We start from the raw sequence: 17,876 nt of genomic DNA, 5'->3' as shown, positions 1-17,876 counted from the left end.
GTGGGCTGGGAGGTCCCGGGCAGCCCGGCCCCTCCCTGCCCCACCCGAAGCTCCCCAGGCCACGCCCCTCTAACAGCCCTTCTGCTTTTCCCTCCCCGCCCCCCCATTGGCTGCCACTAGACCAAGATGAGTGTCTGACGGGCGCTCATGATTGTAGCCGGCGGCAGTTCTGTGTGAACACCCTGGGATCCTTCTACTGTGTCAACCACACAGTGCTGTGTGCCGAGGGCTTTATCCTCAATGCGCACAGGAAGTGCGTGGGTAAGCGAGAGCCCCCGCTGCACCCCGCCACGGCCCGCCCTCCGCTCCACGCCAAGCCCGCCACACTGCCACAAGCTAAAGGGCCCGCCCTGTGCACGCCAGCCCAGCGACCCGTGTCCCGTGTCACCTCCTGTCTCCACGTCTTGTCGTTTTGTCCCACCTGCTTCTCTCCGGGAGCTGCTTTTCCCAGGAGCGTGCCTGGGTGTGCGTCCTGGCTGGGCAGGGACGAGGTCAGATGGGAGCAGGGCAGCGTGAGGGGTCTGGAGGCTGGGGGGGGGGCGTGCCTGGCATCTTGTGCCTGGCAGCCCTGAGCTGTGGACAATGTCTCATCCCCGCCGTGATTTCCTCAGCCGTCCCAGGACTGTGGGGCGTGGATGGGCGGTGCGGGGCCGGAGGCACAGTGAGCCATTGGCTCACGGCTTGGTGGTCCTTAGAGGTACGTGGACCCTGGGGCGCGTGGGCAGGTGCTGGGTCCAGCTGGCTCTGGACTGGCGCGTGGCAGTGGAGCACGCCTCTCTGAGCCTCTGTGAGGGCTGGGCACCCATGCCCGGCCTGTGTGTGGCAGGGTCAGGGCTGGGAAGCAGCTATCCCGTTCTGTCTCTCTGTGCCCAGGTGGGGCTCCTGTGGGCGTCTGCAGCTAGGATTCACAGCGCTCTCACCGGGGACGCCTAAGCCAGCAGGGGCCACAGGCCTGGCCCGGGGCCTCAGTAGCCTGGGAACAACAGCAGGGACAGGCAGGGGGAGGAGTCACACCAGCGTGGGGCACTCTGGGGAGGCGGGCGTTGGGCCTGACCCTGTCCAGCACGCACAGGACGCTGTGGGGCGGGCGGAGCAGCTCGGGGTGTGGGGTAGGGCCGGTGCAGGGTGCGCAGGGCATGCGGCCAGAGCCTCGTCTGTCTTCTCTGTGCTTGGGGACCATGTCCAGCCCGGACATTCCCTGCCTCCTCCATCGCTGGGCAGCCAGGCCGCTGGACCGGGCCACGCGGCCCTGCAGACATGTTTGCCCAGGCCTCAGCGGTGGGCACAACATGGCCTCCCAATGTGCTTGTGGCCGTGGGCAGCTCATCCGGGTGGGCCGGGTCTGTGTGTGCCTGTGGGGAAGGGAAAGCGGAGGCTGCCAGGCCCGCGAGCTCCTTCTCTGGGGTGCGGCGCCTGGGGGTGCGGCTGCCAGAGGCCTGGAGATCAGGCTCTCACCTGCGGGGCTGCAGCCCATTCCTGCCAGGTGCAGTGGCGTCCGTGGCAATGCCTGCGTGTCCCACACGTGTAGTCAGCCCGAAGGTGAGAGAGGAGGGCCTCACTCAGCTCGGCCACGTTCTCAGCCGTGGGGGCGCCACCTCCAGACGGCGTGGAAGGGCCCCCCCCCCCGGCCCCAGTGGGTCCGTGCAAAGGACATGGACGGGATTTTGCTGTCAGCTGTGGCGCGCTGTCTGGCATGTCCCAGCAGCCCCTGAAGGGCAGCCATGAGGGGAGGGGAGGGGAGCAGAAGGGAGGGGAGGGGGGAGGGGAGCAGCTCCAGCCCCCGGGCTCCCGCAGCTCAACGGCCGTGAATGGCCGTGAATGGCTGTCCAGGGCTCCCTGCAGACACCAGCGCGCTGCCCTCCACCCTGGCAGCTTCCCGGCTGTCTGGGACCCCAGTGTCTGAGAGGCTGGCTTCCCTACCTGACGCGGGGCCCTGTGGGACCGTGGGGCTGCCGGTTCCCAGAGAGGCTTGGCCGTGCTCTCCCTTGTGATGGCTCCTGGGGGCCGGGGGGTGGGGGGTGGAGGGTGCTTCTGGGGCCAGCCGGGCTGGTGTGTTGTGCCGGTGCCCATTCTGCCCATTCACAGCTGTCTAGCACCCTCTGCTGCTGCAGGAGGATGAGGCCATGGCTCCGACCCCCTCCCCCCATCCTGCATCATGGCTGGGGCCACGGGCTGCTGACCTTTGCTCCCCAGCCATCCCCCTTCTCAGCTGGCCTCTCCCTCCCAGCTTCTTATCTGTGGAGCGGCTGGAGGGTGGCCCTGGCCCTGGTCTCCAGGTTGTCTCTCCCTCCAGTGACCTCAGCCCTCCGATGAGCATTTCCCCCTGGGCCTCTGCTGACCTCTGACCCTTGCACTCCCCGCCCTGGGGCTCCCGCGCCTCCCCGTGGGCCCCAGCACTGTCCCTCCTCTCAGCCCACAGTCCTGGGCTCTCGGCTCTCTCCCCGGCCCTCACCTCCTCTGCCGATGCAGCTTGGTTCTGGCTTTCCAGTGCATCCACGGCCTCACACTGCACCTCCAGCCGCCGCCCTCTCCTGCCTGCCCATCTCCTTCCCCCCCCCCCCCCCCCCGGTCCTTCCCCAGCCCGGAACCTTCTGTGGCTCCCGTCCTGCACCCTGGCCCGGCCTCGCTCACGTTCTCCCTTCTCACCCTCGGCCACACCTGCGGGTCTCCCACGCCGTCCTCTGCTTGGACTGTGTCAGCCCTTCAACTTCTTGCTCCGAGGTCCTTCTGAGATCAGCCCGGCTCAGCCCAGCGTCTGCTGGCGCCCTCTCCCGCATCCTGCACTGGCCTCACCGTCCTCCCCAGCCGTGCTGCCTCTAGGGGGCTCCGTCCACTCCCCGCCCCTCTGGTGCTTGGCCCGTGGCAAGGCCGGGCAGCGCCATGGAGGGAGGGGCCGTGGAGACGCAGGCCCGGGCTCTGGAGGGGTCCGGCTCTGACGGCCGCCCCGTCCTCCCCGCAGACATCAACGAGTGTGTGACAGACCTGCACACGTGCAGCCGCGGCCAGCACTGCCTGAACACGGTGGGCTCCTTCCGCTGCTACCAGGAACTCACCTGCGAGCCGGGCTACGAGTTCAAGGAAGGAGAGTGCTTAGGTGAGGCGCCACTCCCAGTCAGCCCCACCCTGGCCACGCCGGCCACACTGAAGCCCGGCCCACGCTGCCACACTGCCCACGCTGCCCACACTGGCTTCCTGCCCTGGAGGATGAGCAGCTGGCTCTGAGTGTCCTGCCCCTGGGTGGTAGGTTGGGTAGGAGTGGGGGTTGGCTAGGAGCAGGGGTTGGGTTGAAGAGGGGGTTGGGTAGGACTGGGGGTTGGGTAGGAGGGGGAGCTGGGTAGGAGCGGGGGGGGGGTTGGGTAGGAGTGGGGGGGTTGGGTAGGAGTGGGGGGGTTGGGTAGGAGCGGGGGAGTCCCAGGCAGGAGTGGGGGGGACCAGGGCGTGGCCCCCTGCTGACAGCTGGGTGCCACTCAGTCCTTCCCCATGCCTCTGTCTCCCTGTTGGCACACGAGGCGGGGTCCCAGGGAAGAGCGCTTCTGTCTCTTTCACTGGAAAGTTCCAGCCTTCTAAGGAGAGGTGAAGCTGTCGGCTATTTCACCAAGCACTTTCTGAGCTGCTTTTATGTGCCTGGCAGGGTGCTGGGTGCCAGGGGTGCGGGTGGGGGTCCCGTGTCTGAGCTGTGTAGGGGTGCGGGCGGGGGTCCCGTGTCTGCCCTGTGCAGGGGTGTGGGTGTGGGTCCCATCTCTGCCCTGTGCAGGGGTGCGGGCGGGGGTCCCGTGTCTGAGCTGTGCAGGGGTGTGGGTGGGGGTCCCGTGTCTGAGCTGTGTAGGGGTGTGGGCGGGGGTCCCATCTCTGCCCTGTGCAGGGGTGCGGGTGGGGTCCTGTCTCTGCCCTGTGCAGGGGTGTGGGCGGGGTCCCGTCTCTGCCCTGTGCAGGGGTGTGGGCGGGGTCCTGTCTCTGAGCTGTGCAGGGGTGCGGGCGGGGGTCCCGTGTCTGAGCTGTGCAGGGGTGCGGGTGGGGTCCCGTCTCTGCCCTGTGCAGGGGTGTGGGTGGGGGTCCCGTGTCTGAGCTGTGCAGGGGTGTGGGTGGGGGTCCCGTGTCTGAGCTGTGTAGGGGTGCGGGTGGGGGTCCCGTGTCTGAGCTGTGCAGGGGTGCGGGTGGGGTCCTGTCTCTGAGCTGTGCAGGGGTGCGGGCGGGGGTCCCGTGTCTGAGCTGTGCAGGGGTGTGAGCAGGGTCCCGTGTCTGAGCTGTGCAGGGGTGTGGGCGGGGTCCTGTCTCTGAGCTGTGCAGGGGTGCAGGTGGGGTCCTGTCTCTGCCCTGTGCAGGGGTGTGGGCGGGGGTCCCGTGTCTGAGCTGTGCAGGGGTGTGGGCGGGGGTCCTGTCTCTGAGCTATGCAGGGGTGTGGGCAGGGGTCCCGTGTCTGAGCTGTGCAGGGGTGCGGGCGGGGGTCCCGTGTCTGAGCTGTGCAGGGGTGCGGGCGGGGGTCGCGTGTCTGAGCTGTGCAGGGGTGCGGGTGGGGTCCTGTCTCTGAGCTATGCAGGGGTGTGGGCGGGGGTCCTGTGTCTGAGCTGTGCAGGGGTGCGGGCGGGGGTCCCGTGTCTGAGCTGTGCAGGGGTGCGGGCGGGGGTCCCGTCTCTGCCCTGTGCAGGGGTGTGGGTGGGGGTCCCGTGTCTGAGCTGTGCAGGGGTGTGGGTGGGGGTCCTGTCTCTGCCCTGTGCAGGGGTGCGGGTGGGGGTCCCGTGTCTGAGCTGTGCAGGGGTGTGGGCGGGGGTCCCGTGTCTGAGCTGTGCAGGGGTGCAGGTGGGGGTCCCGTGTCTGAGCTGTGCAGGGGTGCAGGTGGGGGTCCCGTGTCTGAGCTGTGCAGGGGTGTGGGCGGGGGTCCCGTGTCTGAGCTGTGCAGGGGTGCGGGCGGGGGTCCCGTGTCTGAGCTGTGCAGGGGTGTGGGCGGGGGTCCCGTGTCTGAGCTGTGCAGGGGTGCAGGTGGGGGTCCCGTGTCTGAGCTGTGCAGGGGTGTGGGTGGGGTCCTGTCTCTGAGCTGTGCAGGGGTGTGGGCAGGGGTCCCGTGTCTGAGCTGTGTAGGGGTGCGGGTGGGGGTTCCGTGTCTGAGCTGTGCAGGGGTGCAGGTGGGGGTCCCGTGTCTGAGCTGTGCAGGGGTGTGGGCAGGGGTCCCGTGTCTGAGCTGTGTAGGGGTGCGGGTGGGGGTTCCGTGTCTGAGCTGTGCAGGGGTGTGGGCGGGGGTCCTGTCTCTGCCCTGTGCAGGGGCGCAGGGCATTCACAGCAGGGTGGCAGTGGCTGTGGCAGGGGTGTGGGGTCTAGGGAGGCTGCGGCTGCAGCCGTATGATGAGAAGCTTCTGGGAAGGCCGTTGAGGCATGTGGGGCGGGGGAGGGGAGTGTACGCTGGGGCCTGTGGGCGCTGCCTGCCAAGCTGAGCCCGCGCCCCAGCGGCGGGTGCTGGCCCCACATCCGTCTGCGCCCTCCAGGGTTGGACAGCGAGTGGCGTGCGTCCCTGGCCCGGCTCCGCCGCGGCCCAGGCCTGCTTGTGCCCCCATTTCCCTCGTACCTTGCCATTCTGCGGGCCGGCTGGGCACCGCGTGTCTCCCCGTGGATGTTGGGGACCCCACCCCCTCCCACACGACACGCGGAGTCCTCTGAGACACGGGGACCGCGCGGGCTGCGCGGGGAGCGGGCGGGGCTGCTGCATGTCCACTCGCCGCCGACCCCCCCCCGTGTGTGCAGACGTGGACGAGTGTGCAGCAGGCACGCACAACTGCCAAGCCGGCTTCTCGTGCCAGAACACCGAGGGCTCCTTCTACTGCCAGGCCCGCCAGCGCTGCATGGACGGCTTCCTGCTGGACCCCGAGGGCAACTGCGTGGGTGAGCGGCGCTCCCGGGGCGGCGGGGGCGCTGCGGGCTGGGGCCGGGCGCCCTGCCTGCAGGGGCCCACGCGTGGCTGCAGCGAGAGTCCTTCCCAGAAGCCTCACCAGGAAAGCGGCTCCACGTGCCCTCCACGGAGTTCCTCCATGTGTGGCTAGACCCGGGATGCATGACCGATAGAGAGTGAGGGGCGTGGACGGGGGTGGACGGCCACGTGACACCAAACACAAATGTCACAGTGCACAAATGCCCATAAAGTCTTTGCAACCTTCGTTGTCAGAGTTAGAGGAGCCTTCTGGAGCAGTCCACGCTGGGCTCCGGGGTCAGAGTTAGAGGAGCCTTCTGGAACAGTCCACGCTGGGCTCCTGGGTCAGAGTTAGAGGAGCCTTCTGGAACAGTCCACGCTGGGCTCCGGGGTCAGAGTTAGAGGAGCCTTCGGGCACAGTCCACGCTGGGCTCCTGGGCTGAGGCTGCAGGTGTAACCTCGCCGTTCCTGGAGCGTCCAAGGCCCAGCCCTGGCCTCTACTTCCTCGCCTCCTCCACAAAGCCCGGGCTCAGCCCTGCAGCCGGGCCTGCGTTTCCGGAGCAGCCGGTCTTCACAGGGCACTGGTGGCCCCTGGGCCGTCGTGTGTGTGTGTGTGTGTGTGTGTGTGTGTGTGTGTGTGTGTGTGTGTGTGTGTGTGTGTGTGTGTGTGTGTGTGTGTGTGTGTGTGTGTGTGTGTGTGTCAGGGCAGTGGTACAGAGGAGGAGGTGGGGAACGGTGCTGCAGGGACGGACACTGGGGTGGACAGGACAAGGGGCGTGCCTGCAAGATGGGGTCTGGGCGTGGAGGACTCTGATTGAAGGCAGAGCCCTTCCCCCCACCCCCAGCCACCCCCTCTGTATCCCACTCACTGACTCCCCTAGGAGTCAGCCCCTAAGGACTGAGGGTCCCCATCGTTTCCCCGGGACCTCTCCTCCTGCCCAGGCCTAGGCCGGGTGTGGCAGCGGCTTCGTGACTTGGAACAGCTTCCTGGTGACTTGCTTGTAGACAGTGTCTCCTGAGCACAAGTACTCTAATAAGTGATAAGATACTCAGGGGATAAATTGTGACCGCAGAGACCATCCTCCTGGGCTTGTTCAGGACTGAGAAGGCAAGCCAGCCTGCCACGTGGACACTAGGGAGCAGTAGTGTGCCAGGGAAGCAGGCCGTGTGCGCAAACGCCCCGGGGTAGCATTGTAGGCTGCAAGGCAGACAGCGGGACTGGACGGAGTATGTGCAGGCGTGCTGGGGAGTGGGGTGGGCTGTCAGGTCCCGTACTCTCTGTAAGATGGGCAGCCTGTGGCGGAAGTGTGGCTGGCCCGTTATCCCAGACCTGGGCCTTGGACACCCTGTAGGGGTCTGGGGTGGACCCCTCGGGGGCGGGGCACTCTAGCATTGCTGTCCTGTCTGGAGCTGGTCCGAGCCCCCTACTGTCCAGTCTCCCGGCGTGGCCCTGAGTCAGATGCCCAGGCCTGGGAGGGCAGTGCTGGACTCCCTCCCCTCCGCAGACATCAACGAGTGCACGTCCCTCTCCGCGCCGTGCCGCCCGGGCTTCAGCTGCATCAACACCGTGGGCTCCTACACGTGCCAGAGGAGCCCGCTGGCCTGCCGGCGGGGCTACCACGCCAGCGAGGACGGCTCCCAGTGCGTGGGTAAGGCCTCTCCCCGCGCCCGCTCGGCCACCTGGCTCCCTGCCTGCGGGGCCGGGGGGGGTGCCCGGGACTCAGGGTGCCCCGCTTGCCCGCCCCGCAGACGTGAACGAGTGTGAGACGGGTGTGCACCGCTGCGGTGAGGGCCAGCTGTGCCACAACCTCCCGGGCTCCTATCGCTGCGACTGCAAGGCCGGCTTCCAGCGCGACGCCTTCGGCCGGGCCTGCGTCGGTAGGCAGCGCCAGGGTCAGGATCTCCGGGGAGCAGGGGGCCGCCCCTCCGCGCCCGCCCCCCGCGCCCTCCCGCGCCCCCGGCAACCCCCCGCACCCTCTGCGTCCCCCGTGCCCCTCCGCACCCCCCCGCGCCCCCCGCACCCTCCGTGCCCCTCCGCGCCCCTCCGCGCCCCCCCCCGCACCCCCCGTGCCCCTCCGCGCCCCCCGCGCCTCTCTGCACGCCCGGCAACCCCCTGCGCCCCTCTGTGCCCCCGGCAACCCCCTGCGCCCCTCTGTGCCCCCGGCAACCCCCTGCGCCCCTCTGTGCCCCTCCGCGCCCCTCCGCGCCCCCGGCAACCCCCTGCACCCCCCGTGCCCCTCTGCGCCCCTCTGCGCCCCTCTGTGCCCCTCCGCGCCCCCCCGTGCCCCTCCGCGCCCCTCTGCCCTCCTCTGCCCGCCTCCGCCCTCCTGCCCTGTCTGCCCCTGCCCAGGCCGTCTCCTCTCACCTCCTCTGCCTGGCCTTCCTTGATCCTCCAGCCTCCGCCCCTGGGCCTCCAGCCTCGGCCCTCGCCACCCGTGCTCCTCGCCCTCCTGCCTCTGCCCGCCTCCGCCCGTGCCCTCACACCTGCCGCCACGCTGCCTCCCCACCCTCCCTTCCCGGCCCCGTCTCTCCCTCCCAGCCCTTGTAGCTCCTGGGGGCTAAGCGAGCCAGCTTGGGGCCGCCTGCTCACAGGCTGTGCCCCCTGCGCCTCCCGCCCCCTCCCCTGCAGACGTGAACGAGTGCTGGGCCTCGCCGGGCCGCCTCTGCCAGCACACGTGCGAGAACACGCCGGGCTCCTACCGCTGCTCCTGCGCGGCCGGCTTCGTGCTGGCCGCTGATGGCAAGCACTGCGAAGGTACCGCACCCGCCCCGGCCCCTCCGCCTGCCACACCCGGCCTGGCCCCTCCCGCCTGCCGCCCCGCCCCGGTCTCTCCCACCTACTGCACCCGGCCCTGGCCCCTCCCGCCTGCCGCACCTGCCCCTCCCGCCTGCCCCACCTGCCCCGGCCCCTCCCGCCTACCACACCCGGCCCTGGCCCCTCCCACCTACCCCACCTGCCCCTCCCGCCTGCCGCACCGGCCTGGCCCCTCCCGCCTGCCGCACCTGCCCCTCCAGCCTGCCGCACCTGCCCCGGCCCCTCCCGCCTGCCGCACCGGCCTGGCCCCTCCCGCCTGCCCCACCTGCCCCGGCCCCTCCCGCCTACCGCACCTGCCCCTCCCGCCTGCCGCACCTGCCCCGGCCCCTCCCACCTACCACACCCGGCCCTGGCCCCTCCCACCTACCCCACCTGCCCCTCCCGCCTGCCGCACCCGGCCTGGGCCCCTCCCACCTGCCGCACCTGCCCCGGCCCCTCCCACCTACCCCACCTGCCCTGGCCCCTCCCACCAACCGCACCTGCCCTGGCCCCTCCCACCAACTGCACCTGCCCCGGCCCCTCCGCCTGCCCCTCTCGGGCGGGTGTCGCAGGCCTGGCTTCCCCCGCAGGCAGGGGGCACGCAGGCAGAGGGGGCAGGCAGGGATAAACCGGACACGGGCTGTGATGGGTCTGGCCTTCCGGAAGCCAGCCATTTCAGTCACTCCTCCAGCCAGCCGCTCTCTGCACGCAGCTGATGGATGGAAGCGTTTGACGACTCAGTGCGCTAAAGCCAGCACGCGTGGACCGGCCCGGCCACGGCCCGCGGCCGCTGTGGGACCGACGCACCATCCAGTCCTCGCCCGCCGGGGGGCGCCGGCACGTTCGGGTCGGGTCTGCCGGAGACGGGTGGGGCCAGGCCAGACCCAGCCGGGCACCTGAGTCTCCTAGCTGTTGGCCTGGCGCTGTCTTCCCTCCCCTGCTGGCCCGGCTCCTCACCTCCTGCCCTCCGTGAGCAACAGGCTCGCCTTCCAGAACTAGCACTACGCGGGCCAGGGCAGGACGCACAGAGGGGGTCCCAGCCTCACCCACTCATCCACTCACTGCCCATTCTGAGGGCACGCCTCAAGGCTCCGAGACACCACCCAGGCCGCTCACCTCGGCAACAGCTCCTGAACCACACCCTCTTTTTAATTTTTATTATCAAAGTGACCACACAGAGGTGTGGCAGTGACAAGGTCAGGCAGAGGCGTGACAGTGAAGGGCAGGTGCAGAGGTGTGACAGTGACAAGGTCAGACAGAGGCGTGACAGTGACAAGGGCAGGTGCAGAGGTGTGACAGTGACAAGGTCAGACAGAGGCGTGACAGTGACAAGGTCAGGCAGAGGTGTGACAGTGACAAGGTCAGACAGGTGTGACAGTGACAAGGTCAGACAGAGGTATGACAGTGACAAGGTCAGGCAGAGGTGTGACAGTGACAAGGTCAGACAGAGGCGTGACAGTGACAAGGTCAGCAGAGGTGTGACAGTGACAAGGTCAGACAGAGGTGTGACAGTGACAAGGTCAGGCAGAGGTGTGACAGTGACAAGGTCAGGCAGAGGTGTGACAGTGACAAGGTCAGGTAGAGGTGTGACAGTGACAAGGTCAGGCAGAGGTGTGACAGTGACAAGGTCAGGCAGAGGCGTGACAGTGGCAAGGGCAGGTGCAGAGGTGTGACAATGACAAGGTCAGGCAGAGGCGTGACAGTGGCAAGGTCAGCAGAGGTGTGACAGTGACAAGGTCAGGCAGAGGTATGACAGTGACAAGGTCAGGCAGAGGCGTGACAGTGGCAAGGTCAGGCAGAGGTGTGACAGTGACAAGGTCAGGCAGAGGCGTGACAGTGGCAAGGGCAGGTGCAGAGGCATGGTCCCCCCTCCCGCCCCCATACCCAGTGGCTTCCTCCCCATTCACACCTTGCTCCACGTTCCTTTCATTCAGAGTGACGGCACGCACACATGCACGCACACACACACGCACGCACACACACACGCACACACGGCTCTCCCGCCCACCCCCCCCCCGTGACACATTGCTCCCGTGGTCCTGCCACCCGCGGCATGGCCGTGTGTGACTGGTATGGCTTCCCGCCCGCTTCCTCGGCACGCTGGCCCAAGTCCAGCCTGGCTCTTGGAGACACCAGGCGCCATGCTCCCGCACAGGCCTGCTGCTCCCTCTCACACACCTCAGCCCAGGGCCCTGCAGGCAGGGGAAGCCCAGCTCTGGAAGTCTAACTAGCACCTGGATGGGCCCTGAGGGCCCCCCCGTCCCGACGGGCACCGTAGGCCTGCAGCCGGCCAGCACAACACATCGCTGGGGGCCCCGCAGCCACCGCCTGGCCCTGGCCGCCCCCCCTTTGCCGGTGCCCTGGCCCCTCCCCAGGCCGCCAGACATGCCATGGCTTCTCAAGGCAAGAAGGGACGAGCCGGAGGCCGAGCCCTGACTGCGGCGCTGTCCCCGCAGACGTGAACGAGTGCGAGAGCCAGCGCTGCAGCCAGGAGTGCGCCAACATCTACGGCTCCTACCAGTGCTACTGCCGCCAGGGCTACCAGCTGGCGGAGGACGGGCACGCCTGCACCGGTGAGCGCCGACCCCGCCCGGCCCCGAGAGAGGCACCCCTCGGCGGGGACACAGATCCCAGGGTTCCGTCCCCGGCCCGCTGGTTCCTGCCCTGGGGCCTCGGGAAGACCGGCTCCGGCCCTGCCTCCGGCTGCTCCATCACCGGAGGCCCGGGCCTGACCTGTTAGTGGGTGCGGGTCCAAGTCTGGCGGTGGAGGCCCGGGCCCGTGCCAGTGCCCGCGCGGCCCCCGCGGGTGGTGGTGGACTGAGCGCTAGAGTGTGAGCCTGCGTGGCCTCGGGCTCCGTGTCTGGAGCCCTCCTGCCCTCCTTCGTCAAGTGGACGCCGGGCTCTGGCTGGGACGGGGCTGTGTTGGCCGCGCTGGCCGGGCCACGGTGCTGAGGCTCGCGGCGCTGGCCCTGTCTTCTAGACATCGACGAGTGTGCGCAGGGCGCCGGCATCCTGTGCACCTTCCGCTGCGTCAACGTGCCCGGGAGCTACCAGTGCGCATGCCCGGAGCAGGGCTACACCATGCTGGCCAACGGCCACTCCTGCAAGGGTGAGCGCAGCCGCGCCTGGCGCTGGGGGCACGGGGCCACAGAGACCGGGTCCGAGCCTGGGAGGGAAGCCGGGGCCACAGAGACCGGGTCCGAGCCTGGGAGGGAAGCCGGGGCCACAGAGACCGGGTCCGAGCCTGGGAGGGAAGCCGGGGCCACAGAGACTGGGTCCGAGTCTGGGAGGGAAGCCGCAGTCTGCTGCTTTGCGTGGACTGTTCCGGGAGTGGCCTGGGCTCTGGACGTGGTCCTGTGAGCTGGCAGGGACACCGTGGGGGGACAGCGGGGACGGGGGCTGGGCTGCGAGGCGTGAGGAGCCCCCGGGGGTGCTGGTCACACCCAGGCTGCAGGAAGGCGCGTGTGTGGAAGGAGGTGCACCCTGCAGGGCGAGGGGCTGCGGGCGTGAGCTGCTCCAGGCACAGGGGGCTCCGACTGCTGGGGCAGCGCAGGGGGCAGCGCAGGGCGACGGGGGGGGGGGTAGGGGCCGGCCTGGCCCAGCGGCCAGGGTTCCACATGAACTGAGCCCAGGGCCATTTGCATTTTTAAACAAAGGCTGGAGACAGGTGTGTGGGGCACAGGGTGGCCCGTGAGCCGTGTTCCCACAGGGGCTCAGGCAGCCCTGGGCCCCAGGCCTCGGGCCTGGCGGGGGTGCGGCGGGGACCCCTCGCAGCTCTGTCCCCTCCCTCAGACCTGGACGAGTGTGCCCTGGGCACCCACAACTGCTCTGCGGACCAGACCTGCCACAACCTCCAGGGCAGCTTCCGCTGCCTGCGCTTCGAGTGTCCCCCCAACTACGCCCGAGTCTCTGAGACGTGAGTGACCTGGCCCCGAGACCGGAGCCTTGCCCTGGCCAGAAGCACGCGGCGGGCGGGGCGGGTGGCAGGCAGGCAGGGTGCCTCTCCCCCGCCAGGCCCAGGGCCCCCAAGCCAAGGCCCCGCCACACCAAAGCCGACGCCCGCACCTGGCGGACGGTCCGGCACGAGGAGAGGACTCAGGCCTCTCTCCACCCCTGTCCCACACACACAGGTGACACCCATCCGTCACTGCCAATACCTTCCTCCAACCCGCTCCACGGCACCGGCTCCGGCGGCCCGGGCAGCCGTGTTGTGTGGTGCGTGGTGCGTGGCGCGTGGCACGTGGCGTGTGGTGCGGCTCAGGGGCTCCCGAGGCCGCAGCCAAGTGGTCCCATCCCCCAGCCATCTCCGTGGGCGCTGGGGTCCCCACACCTCCCACAAGGCTCTCAGCACCGCCCCCCCCCCCCGGGCTGTGCTGGGGTCCAGCCCGAGGGCTGTCATCGGGAGAGAGGGTGACTAAGTACACGGGGTGACCGACCACCACTGCGGCCGCCCTGCAGCAGCCACATGGCCCGCGCCTGACGGGGGGGGGAGAGGCATGGCTGCCAACAAAGGTATGCCAGGAGGGAGGGGGGAGAGGGAGAGGGAGGGAGGGAGGAAGAACAGATTGAGGAAGGGAAGAAGGAAGGGAAGGAGGAAGGAAGGGAGAGAAGGAAAGGAAGGAAGGAAGGAAGGAAGGAAGGAAGGAAGGAAGGAAGGAAGGAAGGAAGGAAGGAAGAAATAAAGGAAAGGAAGGAAGGGTGGGAGGAAGGGAGGAGGGAAAGGAAGGAAGGAAGAAAGAAAGAAAGGGAAAGGAAGAAAGGGAGAGAGGAGGGGAAGGAAGGAAGAAAGGGAAAGGGAGAAAGGAAAGGAAGGGAGGAAGGAAGGGAAAGGAAGAAAGGAAGGAGAAAGAGAAAGGAAGGAAAGAAAGAAAGGAAGGAGGGAAGGAAGGGAAAGAAAGGAAGGAAGGGAGGAGGGAAGGTGGGAAGGAAGGGAAGGAAGGAAGGAAGGAAAGAAAGAAGGAAGGAAGGAGGGAAGGAAGGGAAAGAAAGGAGGGAAGGGAGGAGGGAAGGAAGAAAGGAAGGAAGGAAGGAGGGAAGGAAGGAGGCTGGATGTGTAAAAACTGCTAACAACCCTGGCCATCGCCTCCAGGTGGCGGTTCACCACTCACAAAGGGGGAGACTGAGGCAGCGTGCGTCACTGGCCGCTAGGCGCAGAGCTGGCCCTTGAGGCTGGCCGGGGTCGGCGGTGGCCGACAGGAGGCTGGGGGGGGGGAGCTGGCCGCCGACCGCCCTCCGTTCCCGCAGGAAATGCGAGCGCACCACGTGCCAGGACATCGCCGAGTGCCAGAGCTCCCCGGCACGCATCACCTACTACCAGCTGAACTTCCAGACGGGCCTGCCGGTGCCCGCGCACATCTTCCGCATCGGCCCCGCGCCGGCCTTCGTGGGCGACACCATCTCCCTGACCATCACCAAGGGCAACGAGGGGGCCTACTTCGGCACGCGCCGCCTCAACCCCTACACGGGCGTGGTCTCCCTGCAGCGGCCGGTGCTGGAGCCCCGGGACTTCACCCTGGACGTGGAGATGAGGCTGTGGCGACAGGGCTCCATCACCACCTTCCTGGCCAAGATGCACATTTTCTTCACCACGTTGGCCCCATGAGGCGCAGAGCCGGCCGGGCCTGCTGGGTCCGCCCGTGTGCTCCACCGGGGAGCGCCCGGCGCCCTTGGGGTGTGCTGTGGTTCTAGCTAACTTTGTAACTTAAATTAATTTTGCTACCTTGATCGCCCTTGGGTCTCCTCTGCCCCCCAGGGAGGGGGGTCACCCCAGAGGTCACCGGAAGGCTGGATGATGCTCTGGGGATCAGACGCAGCAGCCACGGCAGGAGTCTGGACGCCACCGGTGACCCGTCCCTGCAGCTGACGGTCCATCCCGAGCCTCTGGGATTAGTGCTTGCCTTACATCATTCTGAGGTTTTCTCTTGTTTAATGATAAGGGTAATACACATTCACTGTTGTTGTTGTTTTAATGTAAGAAATTAAACGATCTGTGTCTCCTTTTGTGAGGCATTGGCGTTGGAGTCTGACGACGGATCTGAGGGCCACGGGGGGCCCAGCCTCGGTGATCTGTCAGCTTGCCGGGCTCGGGCTCTCCTTCCTTGAAGTCTCACTGTGGTGCCAAGGCCAGGGTCCTCCGTCTCTCCACTTCCTGCATCTCCTTCCGTGTCCTCTCCTGCCTCCTTCCCCATCTTGGACTCCATCTTGCCGCTTGCTACTTGGATGTCATCCACAACTCCAGGCCTGATCCCTATGGTTCTGAGGCCAAAGACGGTCGGGGTGGACTTGGCAGGACCAGAAAGATGTGAGCTCTTTCAGAGTTAAGTGCAGCCTTCCTCCCTCCCTTCTTCTTCCTCTCCTCCTTCTCCTTTTTTCTTTTTCTTCTGTTTGTGTTTTTTTTTCTACTTCATTGGAGATAAATGTCTCTTAGACTTTCCTGCCCAGGCTGGCTTGGAACCTGGACCCTCAGATCTCAGCCTCCTGAGTAGCTAAGGTTCTGGTGTTGGTTTCTGACTCTCTTAGGCTGGAGCAAAGAGGAGGCTATGGAAATCTGGAAAAAAGAGGGGATGTGCTTGCAGCTTCTGTCCCATGTCTGCTTTGGATCTCTGGGCTAGGACTGACGTTAGAAAATAGGTGGTTGGGCGTGCATAAATATTTTTAAATAATTTAAAAGAATCTTTTGGCACCAGTGCTGGGACTTGAATTCAGGGCCTAGGTGGTGTTCCTGAGCTTTTTGGATCAAGGCTAACTTTCTACCACTTAAGCCACAGCTCTACTCTGGCTGTTGAGTGGTTCACAGACTTTCCTGCCCCATCTGACTTTATTTTTATTATGCATATACATATATTTTTTTTCTAGTCCTGAAGCCTGAACTCAGGCATTTCCCTGAGCTGCTTTTGCTCAAGGCTAGCACTCTACCACTTGAGCCACAGCGCTGCTTCTGGACTTTTCTGTTTATGTGGTGCTGAGGACTTGGACTCAGGGCTTTTAATTCTATATTGAAAGTTAGCTCCGAACTGACAGTCTATTGTAGCTGGGTGTCGGTGGCTCCCCTGTCATCCGGCTGCTCAGGAGGTGAGGCCTGAGCATTGCGTGTGAAGCCAGCTGCGGGGCTGGGAAGGTGGCTTAGTGGTAGAGGGCTTGCCTAGCCTGCACGGGACCCCGCAGTGGGGACCCCGCCCCGCGGTGGGACGGGACCCCTGCAGTGGGACAGGACCCCGCGGTGGGACGGGACCCCTGCAGTGGGACAGGACCCCGCGGTGGGGACCCCGCCCCGCAGTGGGACGGGACCCCTGCAGTGGGACAGGACCCCGCGGTGGGACGGGACCCCGCGGTGGGACGGGACCCCTGCAGTAGGACGGGACCCCGCGGTGGGACCCCGCCCCGCAGTGGGACAGGACCCCGCGGTGGGACGGGACCCCGCGGTGGGGACCCCGCCCCGCGGTGGGACAGGACCCCGCGGTGGGACCCCGCCCCGCGGTGGGACAGGACCCCGCGGTGGGACGGGACCCCGCGGTGGGACGGGACCCCGCGGTGGGACCCCGCCCCGCAGTGGGACAGGACCCCGCGGTGGGACGGGACCCCTGCAGTGGGACGGGACCCCTGCAGTGGGACGGGACCCCGCGGTGGGACCCCGCCCCGCGGTGGGACAGGACCCCGCGGTGGGACCCCGCCCGCGGTGGTAGCGGCTGCTGCGGCCGGGCCGGCCGGCCTCTGTGTGGTGGAGACCCCCGCGGGTCTCGGGGGCAGCTCAGCCCGCGGGGCCCTGCGCCGCTGCGGGGCCCTGGGCGCCTCCTTCCCCGCCCGCCGCCCCGGGCGCAGGGAAGACTCGTCCTGCCGCCGCGCGGACGGCCGCCGGGACGAGGACGGCCACCGGGGGGCGCTGCGGCTCCACGGACATGCGGCGGCCGCTGGGACGGGACAGCCGCCGGGACGGGACAGCCGCCGGGGGCCGCTGCGGCTCCGCGGACGCGCGGGGGCCGCCGGGATGCGCGGGGCCAGGCGACTCCAGCCAGGCCCACGCCCCAGCCCGCGCGGCTCTGCTGGGGCCGCGGGTCCCGGCCAGCCCTGGGGCCCGTCCAGCCCGCTGGAGGAAACAGGTTCCCGGGGCGGGTGGAGATCCGAGGGTGGCTATGGGCGCGGGCGGGTGTGGGTTGGCGTGGGTGCGCGTGGGCCGGCGTGGGTCAGCACAGGTGGCGCGGGTCAGCGCAGTGGGCGCGGGTGGGCGTGGGCCAGCGTGGGTCAGCACAGGTGGGCGTGGGTCAGCGCAGGGGGCGAGGGTGGGTGTGGGCCGGCATGGGTCAGCACAGGTGGGTGTGGGTCAGCACAGGTGGCGCGGGTCAGCGCAGTGGGCGCGGGTGGGCGCGGGCCGGCGCGGGTGGGCGCGGGTGGGCGTGGGCCGGCACGGGTGGGCGCGGGCCGGCGCGGGTCAGCACAGGTGGGCGTGGGTCAGCACAGGTGGCACGGGTCAGCGCAGTGGGTGCGGGTGGGCGCGGGCCGGCGTGGGTGGGCACGGGCCGGCGCGGGTGGGCGTGGGCCGGCGTGGGTCAGCACAGGTGGCGTGGGTCAGCGCAGGGGGCGCGGGTGGGTGTGGGCCGGCATGGGTCAGCACAGGTGGCGTGGGTTAGCACAGGTGGGCGCGGGTGGGCGCGGGCCGGCGCGGGTGGGCGTGGGCCGGCATGGGTCAGCACAGGTGGGCGTGGGTCAGCGCAGTGGGCGCGGGTGGGCGCAGGCCGGCGTGGGTCAGCACAGGTGGGCGTGGGTCAGCACAGGCGGCGCGGGTCAGCGCAGTGGGCGCGGGTGGGCGCAGGCCGGCGTGGGTCAGCACAGGTGGGCGTGGGTCAGCACAGGTGGCGCGGGTCAGCACAGTGGGCGCGGGTAGGCGCAGGCCGGTGCCGGTGGGCGTGGGCCAGCGTGGGTCAGCACAGGTGGGCGCGGGTCGGTGCAGTGGGCGCGGGTGGGCGCAGGTGGGCGCAGGCGGGTGCAGGTTGGTGCGGGTCTGCGCAGGTGGACGCGGGGGGGGGCGTGGATGGGCGCGGGTCCCCGCAGGTGGGCACAGGTTGTTGCAGGTGGACACGGATTGGCACAGGTGGGCATGGGTTGGTACGGTACAGGTAGGCGCAGGTGGGCATGGGTAAGTGCAGGTGGGCACAGGTCAGTACAAGTGGGCACGGGTCAGTACAGGTAGGC

At 68.2% G+C, this 17,876-nt stretch overlaps 1 protein-coding gene across 2 annotated transcripts in view; it reads left to right on the top strand.

The window, feature by feature from the left end:
• LOC138824850 (fibulin-2-like) overlaps positions 1-14,690 on the top strand; it is a 46,161-nt gene extending 31,471 nt beyond the window's left edge. Inside the window, exons 9-18 of one of the 2 annotated variants that reach the window (XM_070019225.1) lie at positions 121-261; positions 2,960-3,094; positions 5,734-5,871; positions 7,402-7,545; positions 7,646-7,774; positions 8,526-8,651; positions 11,147-11,263; positions 11,671-11,799; positions 12,483-12,606; positions 13,935-14,690. In XM_070019225.1, the coding sequence (XP_069875326.1) occupies positions 121-261; positions 2,960-3,094; positions 5,734-5,871; positions 7,402-7,545; positions 7,646-7,774; positions 8,526-8,651; positions 11,147-11,263; positions 11,671-11,799; positions 12,483-12,606; positions 13,935-14,292 (1,541 nt within the window). In that variant the 3' untranslated portion in view covers positions 14,293-14,690. The remainder of the gene's footprint in view (positions 1-120; positions 262-2,959; positions 3,095-5,733; positions 5,872-7,401; positions 7,546-7,645; positions 7,775-8,525; positions 8,652-11,146; positions 11,264-11,670; positions 11,800-12,482; positions 12,607-13,934) is intronic. The other variant, XM_070019227.1, reaches the window with a different exon arrangement.
• Positions 14,691-17,876: the final 3,186 nt, after the last annotated feature.

This window comes from Dipodomys merriami, unplaced genomic scaffold (genome assembly GCF_024711535.1).
Source record: "Dipodomys merriami isolate MVZ:Mamm:240054 unplaced genomic scaffold, mDipMer1.0.p SCAF_13, whole genome shotgun sequence".
Taxonomy (NCBI): domain Eukaryota; kingdom Metazoa; phylum Chordata; class Mammalia; order Rodentia; family Heteromyidae; genus Dipodomys; species Dipodomys merriami.
This window is presented reverse-complemented; position numbering and strand designations above follow the sequence as displayed.